The following is a 10,000-nucleotide window of genomic DNA, read 5'->3' as shown; positions in this document are numbered from 1 at the left end:
CTTTCCCACGAAGATTTTTATAAGGGGAGAGTTATCGACGCACCTGAGACGAGAAGGCGCTCGAGGGGATCAGGTGACTGGAAAGAATGTTCAAGTGAGATAACACGGTGACCACGGCAGCTCTTCGTCTGTCCTTTATCTCTCACTCTCGCCTTATCTCTCCTTCTTTCATTCTGTCTTCGTTTTACTCTTGTATATATATATATATATATATATATATATATACACACACACACATATATATATATATATATATTATATATATATATCATATATATACTATATATATAGATGTAGACAGACAGATATACACATGAACACACACACACACACACACACACACACACACACACACACACACACACACACACACACACACACACACTCACCCACATATATATATATATATATATATATATATGAGTATATATATACATATATATACATATATATATATATATATTATGTGCATACATAAATACATGCATACATACATATATACTTACATACATAGATATGTATGTGTATATATATTATTTTTCTTTTCTTTTCTTTTATAATTTTACCGGAATACGTAGAGGTCTTTTTGTTTTCTTATCTGGAGAAATAATGTTTTCCTCACGTATATATGTATGAATTATATACTTGCATAGTATAACAAACACTGTAGATGTGTGCGTGAGTATATACCCTGTATACATATCACTGGGATATAATAATAAAAAAAAAAAAAAAAATAATAATAATAATAATAGTAATAATACTAATGAACATTATAATATCAGTGATAATAATAATATTGATAATAATAATAACACCAACGATAATAATAAAGCCAAGAGTTTCTATAGAGATCCGTATCATAGAAAACGGTCTATCAAAACATTGTCTTTTGAATATCATATTCTGATGATAGGTATATTAGATACACTTACGTAAACATCTACAGTGTTTGTTATAGTATGTATATATATATATATATATATATATATATATATATGTATATATATACACATAAATATATATAAGATAACACCGATTTTCCGATGACGAATTATTTTCCCAATAGTTTTCGTCGTGTTTTGAACGAATCTAGCACTCAATTCCTTCGCAAACTAAACCCAGCTACGATATCGGTCCCGATAACTGGATAGGGCATGATACATGGCATTTGGGGGAGGAAATTTCGAGAAATATTGGTAATACAATAGACTCACTTCCGTGTTATTTACGCATTAACTCTTTTGTCACTGGGATCGCCGGGGTCTTCCGGTCGTTGTTGGTGGGAATCGTGATCGTCTCCGCCGTTCCTTATCGGACAGCGGAGGCTTCTGTTTCCCGGCCTCGACGAAGAACTCTTGATGGACTGGTGTGTCTTTCCAGTAATGCCACGGTGTCTTACAGTCCGGGCACAGGACTTCCACAGGCAGTACACCGTGATTTCACAGGTATAATAAACTCGCGTCGTTATTTCGGTGATATTTTGCAATGAATTCGAAATGGTATCAACACACCCGACACACTGCTTAGCCATGATGGAACTGATTGAAATTTCAACCGGGCGTAATGTAGCTGCGTTTCCAGGATTTCACACCATCTTTATTACCGTTATTATCAATTTGCGAAGATATTACTATAGAAGAAAATTTTCAGAGAATGAGGTGTTCTACTATATATATATATATATATATATATATATATATATATATAAAGGTATGAATGAGAATGAATATTTTCACTCTACAAGAGATGTATTTGACCGGTTTCGATTATATCTAGAGAAACTATAGTGTACATATAATGTGTGTATATATATATATATATATATATATATATATATATCAGACATGAGTTGAGGAAACACCTGACTACTGTGACTTCCCAATCGTTATCTGCATAATTGCTGCCGCGACCTTGGATAATTTGAATCTGCCCGATATTGTGTTGACATTTTTCTTCGTCGTGATCTATGCAGATTCCATAAGTTTTGTTTTTGGTTTGTTCACTCCTCCAAGGACTACTGCTTCCTTATAGTTCGGTAGATATTCAGCTTCATTTACATGTACAACCATGACGTTGGAAGTCCTGCGGTGACGTCCGTCACTTAGGCTGATAAAGGTGGGGCCACTGTGGTTATGAATAAAAGTTATTATGTACTTAAAGTAAACAATTTACTTTCCGATGCTTCTGTTTACAGGAAAGTAATGAAAGGTGAGGGGACGGTGGAAGCTGTCAGGTTCAAGAAGGCGAGGGATTTACTCCTGCGTTCAGCTACAGGTAAACGCCTGCTTCACCTGCTGGAGGAGGCTCCCGGCAACCCGGTCATGAGAGGTTGCCCGAAGGTACACAAGTCAGGCGTACCGATGAGACCGATCACCTCTGGTGTCTGATTACATTAACTTTAAAGTTCATAGATAAAAAGGATAAATTATTTAAAGCAACACCAGAGGATGTTGGTTTTCTGTATACAGAGGTTTTAAAGGTATTATGATCATGATCAGGTCTAATATCCAGAACAAAATGTATGGCACATGTTTAAAATCAACTTAGTCTAAATGCATATTTACAAATGAAACATCACAAACAACAGGGATATTTCATCAACATCTGTTTTATACAAAAGTGGTTTAAAATGAGATTGGCAGTCTGCTGACCATTTACTCTCGTGACAGCATAAAAAATGAGCTGGAGTTTGGCATAGCGAGCTGTCCATTACTACACCATCAGATATTTTTTGCAATTTCTTAAATTGGTCTTTAGTGAAGTTATACACATTGTCAGTACTCTCTAATAAACTGTGTACAATACCCATTGTTTCTTTCAAGGGGTATGTTTGTCAATAATGACTACGTCGAAACAAGCTATTATAAAAAAAAAGTTTTCAAGACTCTTGCAAAATCAAGAGTTTTGGACAGTGTATTCACTGGTACTAATAGGTTTGTGATCATTCTCTTAAAACAGACCATAACATATAACTAGCAGACTTCACAATAATGAAAAAACACAAAATATATATGATTTAAGAATCTTAGAATCATTATTGATTTTTAAAAAATAAAACCTGACATAAACAACAATTAAAGTCCAGCTACTCTTTACATAACACACACACATGTATGTATAAATATATATACATACTTATATTATGGATATATACATACATACTAGTGGTGGGCGATACAAGCAATTGTTAGGAATCATAAATACTAAATATTTATAAGAGAGCAATATATAAGTAATCGGTTATCCTCTTTTATTACTGTTGTATTTCCTTGTCGAGAGCCTGTGGATGGGTAGGGTGGGCATCGTGGCACTAGGGTGGAGGGATGACAAAGTGACAAAGGTGATGATGTGATGGCAGGAAGTTGTGATGGAGGAATAACATTCTCTGACAAGATATAGCAAAGGGTGTAATCGTTTTTTTTTTTTTTTTTTAGTCTTGTTCATACAGTAATGTCTTTCCTTCCGCTGACGTCCACGCCCGCAGACTGGTGGAATCCTCTTTAATAAAGCTGTTGCCTAATTTCAACCTGAACAGCGGCTTTTCTCCTGCCGACAGTCTCCTCGCTTCCCAGATCCTCTGCCTTCTCCCATACGCCGGCCACCCTGCACACTGTCCGCCCGACCCTCCGACCTGATCTGACCTCCCTTCGCTTCCGTTCGTCTGTCCTCACTTGACCCCCGTTACCGCGTTGCCTTTCCTCTCTGTTTTTACCCCCTCCTCTCCCTTTCCTCTTCAGACCTGAGGATGGAATCCAAGTGGATTCCGAAACTGTTGTCTCACTTTCAATAAATCTAGTTTTACATTATGGGTTTTTCTACCATGTATTTATTAGAAGAAAAAATACTAAGATATACAGTTTTCAACATTTTATTTGTTTCATGACTGGGGTGAAGTTAGTCCAGATATACTGCGATTTACGATAGCTATTGCTTAAACACAATCAAGTTGGGCTTGTAGTAGTAAGAGCACGGCCACAGAGAATTGTATATATTAATGGGCGCGAACAAGGGCCGTTCTTGGATACTCTTCAGTTCTGGGATAGTTTCACACAAGATGCTCGCCAGGGTAGTGTAGGACAGCTCTTGGACTTGTCCTGTTGTAAAGAAAAAGAAATAACGATTAAAGGGGAACAGCGTAGCAGACAAGATAATAATGCAGGAGGAATTGTTTACAGTAACTGAGCTTACCGGATGAAACATCTACAGCCTGAAAACATAGACCCTGTGCAAAACGTACGTAACTATACCTTAACCTTGAAACACCCAATTATATCTAAATTAGTACAACACTCTAATCAGCTTGTTCCTGGGCCTTTGCCAGCTCTCGGACAAAGTACCATTGTAATGTTTATAATTATTTGCGTAATTCTGCTCACAGGAAACAAAAGAATAAACGCTAGCAGAAAATTCCATAAAACAGAGATAATGCCAACAGAAACTGTGGGCATAATCAATTTTGATTTACTATCATATGAACAACCTAATTTAGCTCGAATAGTCATGCTTATGTTCGAGTGACTGCAGTAAAGTCAGGAGCACATGTCTCTTGACACTAAAATATATAATTTAACTTACGATTTGTGAAGCCTGCATCAAAATTTTGGAACCAGAATCTGTCGCCAAGTTTTAACCTTATGAACTGGTCAGACAAAATGCAGGAAAACGTGGGACCCACTCGCGCATCGTATAAGGGCTTTTCTGCTATACCACCGATGTACAAGTCAATGTCATGCACGTTACTAGAAAGGAAACATAGATTAATATGAACACACTGCATGTAAAATCAGTGCTGAAAAGTTTACTTCTTATATTTATGACAAGTAAGTCAACAAGTAAACAAAAATATCAATATATATACATATATATCAATATATATACATTTATAAATATATATCCATATATACATATATATCCATATATACATATATATCCATATATACATATATATCCATACATACATATTTATACATATATAAATATATATATAAATAAATATATATATATACGCACATATATATATAAATATAAATATATATATACAAATATATATATATACATATATATAAATATAAATATAAACATATACATATAAATATATATATATATATATATAAATATATATATATATATATATATATATAAATATATATATACATATATGTGTATATATATAAATATATATATACATATATGTGTATATATATAAATGTATATACATAGGTGTGTATATATAATATAAAACAATGTAAATGATAGATAAATAATAACAAAAAACTAGCAGCTGTAGTTGAATGGTCACTTAAGTAAATGGCATACCTGTATAAACTCCTGAGACTCTCAATCACTTCATCATCCATGATTCCCTGTAAGCTCTCAAAGCTAGTGATTTCAGAATAACCGCATATGGATCTGACTGTTGTATAAGGTGCAATGCCATGATCACGCCCACGCTGTAAATTGAGGGACACCAGATCCAGTCCAAAGGGCTGCCCTCGTCTGAAGAGCTTTCCGGCCACCTGTAATTATTTGACGGTCAAAGTTGTATTTGTGTTTGTGACTGGCTTAAGTGCAAAACTGGTTTGGCATGGGTACATACATTGATATTTATGCACTCAACTGAGTCGAAGTATTCGCTCGTAAGTCAAGATTTGCCTTGCATGGAATTTACAATGGGTTCTACTCACTTCTTGTGTAAAGGAGGTGTCCACACGATTGGCCTTCTGGTTAACTTCCCCTCGCAATAACTTTGGTATCTCTCCATTGATGTACAGATCGAATGGGTTGATGAACAGGGAAGACAATTCTGTGCTCGACTTACCCCCGCTTAAATCTAAGCTCTCCACAGTACTCTGAAAAGAAAAAATGCAAGCTATTATAATCAAAGATATAATCAAAGCATCTACATTATACAGATAATGATTCTATCCCTATAACAATATCGTGAGAGCTCCCTGAAAATAATTTGGTTTTCAAAGGAAAAAAAGGTAATTGAACAGGATTTACAAACGTTGACAACTTCATATGAATAATTACGGAAATAATAGCAGTAACGTACCGCAATCTGACTGTGTCCAAAACGGAATGCAGCAGTTGCAAACTCGGCACTGATGCCAGCACTTATCGAGGAATCATAAAAATGGTAGTTTGGAGAAAGATAAGAATTCCAAATTGATCTACCTGAAAATGGATGAAGCAATAACGAACCAACATAACAGTTTAGGCAAGACTATTAGATTATATTTAGAGATACTGTCAGCATGCATTGTCATAAATGAATATGATACATACCAAAGATAGGAGGGAGATACTCATTGTAAGTGACCACTTGGAGCTGAGCACCTACGATCCTGCGAGTTTCTTGGAACAGCTTTTCATCATTCCATGTAGGATTGTGATTCTTTAGCTCAGCTGCTATTTTGTTATGATGACGTGCCCACACAGTGTGAAACAATGTCAGCAAAATTTGCTCGTTCACTCTATTGTCTCCTGTGGTCGGTATTATTGCTTAGTAACTGAGCTCTCTTGTCACATACCCTCAGTATAAATACAGATCACACTCAGTATTACATTATTCTCATGTCACATACCCTCAGAAAGCCTATACATACACAGCACACTCGGTATTACATCACTCTGACTATTTCTTAATTTATGGATATCTTATAGTGCTTAAATTCCATAAAGCCCAATCAGTGAGAGAAAAGAAGACGCTCACCGGCTCGGAAACAGAACTGGCCCAAATCAGCTTTATCCTGCCTGTTGCACGCGCTTGTTAAGTCTGTGTTTGCAGGAAGAAGCTCTTTGCCCTCGTTGGTAAACTAAGAAGAAGATGGGATGCTTCTTCACAAGATTGCTTGTCATATTTCATTGTATAAATAAGTGCAATGTAAGTGATTTATATTGTCAACATGCCAGTCATGCATTAAGAGATTGTAATTTCTACTTCTTAGCCAAATATCTTTCGACCCCGAAGTTCATAATCAGCCCTAGTGTATAATGACCCCTTTGCCGTTCTACTGACTCCTGGAAATCATTCCTCGTCCTCACCTGGGAGCTAAGCAGACCATCCTTCAACGTTCTCAGTGAATTCATCATCTCGTCATCTGTGCCGTAGATCTGAGAGCCGTCGATGTATGCCGTCCTTTCGTTTATCTGCTCTCGAGGACCTAAAGGAGGTATTTCTTGAGACAGCTATTCCAGGCACCCATTTATGGTTTAGAAATATACATATAGTCAGTTATCGAATTTATTTGTAATTTCTATGAATTACTATCAGAGAGGAACGAGGAGAAGGACAAGGTAACAAATCAGCATAACAGGGACTTACCACATTCTCCAAAGTGTCTGAAATTGCACAGTTGCCGATCAAAACGACTCACCGAAATGGCAGCGCGGGGCAGACGCTGAACGGATGAACTCCATGCACGTCTGGTTGAACTGGGAGTAGAAGGGGTCGTCAGCAGGGATGGGAATTGGTGCGCACTCGGGGTGGGCAGGGGTGTCGCCCAGGGCCCCTGGACAGCACGGAATCGTCTCCCCATTCTCACCTGGAAAAAATGTCCTATTCATGTACTCTACTTCATGTGTAAATCTGAGTGCCTTCATGAACCTTACCTGTTATATACATTTCTGAAATGATCCATAAAAACGTTCCTTAAACATCAAACCAACAAAACAGCATTTTATTTTTGCATTCATCTATTCTATTTGTAGATAACAATTTCATGCTAAAAATATCGACCATCTCCGGGCCTCCTCACCAGTAACAGGTGCAAAAGTCAGGTCGTGATCTAGAAACTGCCCATAGGTCATGAAGAGGATGGAGAGGGGATAAGGCTCGTTCGGTCTGGCGTGCATGGCCGTGGAGCTGACAAGGCGGGCACTGGGCAGGGGCGACCCGTCCTGGGCAAGGCGCATGCCCGACACACCTGCAAAGTAATGGTATGGTATACGTGGTGTACATATATGACTTAGCATGACATATTGCAATGTTATTGATTTTACAGTTCGTGCTATTAGGTGCAAGCAACAGTTGGAGAGCACATAGTAAAGAATTATTTGACTCTTAGGCAATTAATTGGCTCATGTATTGCACAATAGGCCGGAGGAGATACAGACGAGGACTTAAGAAATCGAAAATCAAGGCCTTCATTCTAAAAAGCAGACACACCCACCGTCACTATAGTTCGGCGGAGCTAAGCGGCGGAAGGGCCTAAAAGTGGCTCCCCATTCTGGATTTGCAAGATTGTTGCAGGTGCCATTAGAAGACCTGTAGGGTGTGTATTCACAGAGAGGATTCGCCGGGGTTTCGTCACATGTCCCAGACCATAACAAGTCAAAGATTACACTTACGTCGCCTGAGTTCGAGCCTGGAAAAGAAAAGCCATGGTTCCTCTTTACTAATGGTCATCCACGTGTAGCCATGAAAGGTAGAGAGAACTTCAACTTCAAAGTCGCTTATAAGAAATCAGAGACAAAAGTTACTGGATGGCGCTCAACTCACTTGTTTTTGAGGAAAGAAGTGGCTTGGTCCATCGTGTAGCCTTTCTTGGATAATTGGCTGGAACGTGGGGAGGACCTTCTGAATATGGCTTGATGCAGATACGCGGCGGAATCACGAGGTAAACTCATATTCTTGCTCTTCAAATTCCGGGTAATCTTATCCTTTTCCGCCAGCATCGAATCTCCATATGCCATGCTTTGGCTGTAGAAATAAATGGTGTTTTCTTAATACAGTGGATAAACTAGATTATATCCTTTTACCTTGTGATGTTAGAGCTTGGGAAGCTTTGTCTCAAAAATTGCAAAAGAGAAATTAAGAGAATTCATGTAAAATATCTAGGATGACTTCACCTTGTATCCTCTGACGAAATCTGAATGGCAGACGGTACGTGAGATTTCCACGATATTTCAGTCGATGGAATTGCACTCTTCTGCCTTCCTTGCCAATAACTCTTGTACCAAAGGTTGTCTGAAAAGCATTATACGTTCACTTTTATGTTCTCATTGAAGTTCTCAATTAGATACTAATTATCAGATACTGAAGAAACAAAAATATCAGCGATTGGGACAAAAAAAAAGAACGTTACTTGCTAGTACAACACTGAACAAAGGTATGAAGCGCTAGATTTAGCTTTGGTTTTAAGTTAAGCATATGCATGAACGCATGTAGCAACAGAGATGTTCATTCTAACCTTTCTGAATTTCCAAGGTCAAGGAATGCCCATCCAGCCCCATAGCAAAAGCTATGAGTAATGCAGCCTGCAACATCCTGGAATATATAACGTTGTTAAGTGGCGTAAGATAATTCTAAGTGGTGTAAGATTATTCAAATCTTTTATACAGAAATTATGTTAAAATATTTATAAAAATAACCATACAGAGATGTGCACAACATAGATACATAACTTCTTATATTTCACGTTTTTCTAACACATGGAGAATTTTGATTGCACAACTCAGTGGAGAATAATCTAACATGGTGATATCATGTTTTGGAATATTCATTGTTTTATTACTGACTGTTCTAATGTACTGCATTTATTTACTCATTACCCTGTAGTTGATAACGCAGTTAATTTCACAGTGCTGAAGGCATTTGTATTCTGCATAAGGAACAGAAACGTAATGAATAATAAAAAATGAAAATAAAAATAAAAACACACATTAATATACATATGCATATATATATATATGAATATATATAAATATATATATATATATATATATATGCATATACATATACAATTATATATATATTTATATATATATGCTTATATGTATATATATGCATATATATATATATGTGTATATATATATGTGTGTGTGTGTGTGTGTGTGTGTGTGTGTGTGTGTGTGTGTATGTGTATGTGTGTGTGTGTGTGTGTGTGTGTGTGTGTGTGTGTGTGTGTGTGTTTACATACATATATATAATATATATAAATGTATATATATATATGTATATTCATATATGTACATACATATATTTATATATATA

General features: G+C 36.6%; 2 protein-coding genes across 2 annotated transcripts in view; both read right to left on the bottom strand.

Annotated features, from left to right (window-relative positions):
• Positions 1–3,855: 3,855 nt before the first annotated feature.
• Positions 3,856–8,340, bottom strand: LOC125046706 (chorion peroxidase-like). The gene is made up of 11 exons (XM_047644590.1): positions 8,178–8,340; positions 7,764–7,931; positions 7,383–7,550; positions 7,051–7,169; positions 6,719–6,821; positions 6,292–6,489; positions 6,059–6,180; positions 5,688–5,852; positions 5,320–5,519; positions 4,579–4,742; positions 3,856–4,097 (listed from the first exon to the last, which is right to left on the bottom strand). Exons 2-11 carry the CDS (start codon positions 7,918–7,920, stop codon positions 3,928–3,930), a joined length of 1,566 nt encoding a protein of 521 aa, XP_047500546.1. The 5' UTR covers positions 7,921–7,931; positions 8,178–8,340; the 3' UTR covers positions 3,856–3,927.
• The window catches only part of LOC125046707, a 2,503-nt gene continuing 686 nt past the window's right edge, over positions 8,184–10,000 (bottom strand). Inside the window, exons 2-5 of the mRNA XM_047644591.1 lie at positions 9,198–9,274; positions 8,857–8,974; positions 8,507–8,707; positions 8,184–8,372 (exon numbers count right to left, since the gene is read on the bottom strand). Of these exons, the coding sequence (XP_047500547.1) occupies positions 8,339–8,372; positions 8,507–8,707; positions 8,857–8,974; positions 9,198–9,274 (430 nt within the window). The 3' untranslated portion in view covers positions 8,184–8,338. The remainder of the gene's footprint in view (positions 8,373–8,506; positions 8,708–8,856; positions 8,975–9,197; positions 9,275–10,000) is intronic.

This window comes from Penaeus chinensis, chromosome 39 (genome assembly GCF_019202785.1).
Source record: "Penaeus chinensis breed Huanghai No. 1 chromosome 39, ASM1920278v2, whole genome shotgun sequence".
NCBI classification, from domain to species: domain Eukaryota; kingdom Metazoa; phylum Arthropoda; class Malacostraca; order Decapoda; family Penaeidae; genus Penaeus; species Penaeus chinensis.
Note: the sequence above shows the minus strand (reverse complement) of the source record. Positions and strands in the feature narration are given on the sequence as shown.

Coding starts and splice junctions, on each gene's coding strand:
- LOC125046706 (XM_047644590.1), bottom strand. CDS start 7,920: ATGCGCCTTGCCCAGGACGGGTCGCCCCTGCCCAGTGCCCGCCTTGTC. Junction 4,743..5,319: donor AGTCTCAGGAGTTTATACAG/GTATGCCATTTA, acceptor TTTCCTTTCTAG/TAACGTGCATGACATTGACT. Junction 4,098..4,578: donor TGATGCAGGCTTCACAAATC/GTAAGTTAAATT, acceptor TCTTTACAACAG/GACAAGTCCAAGAGCTGTCC.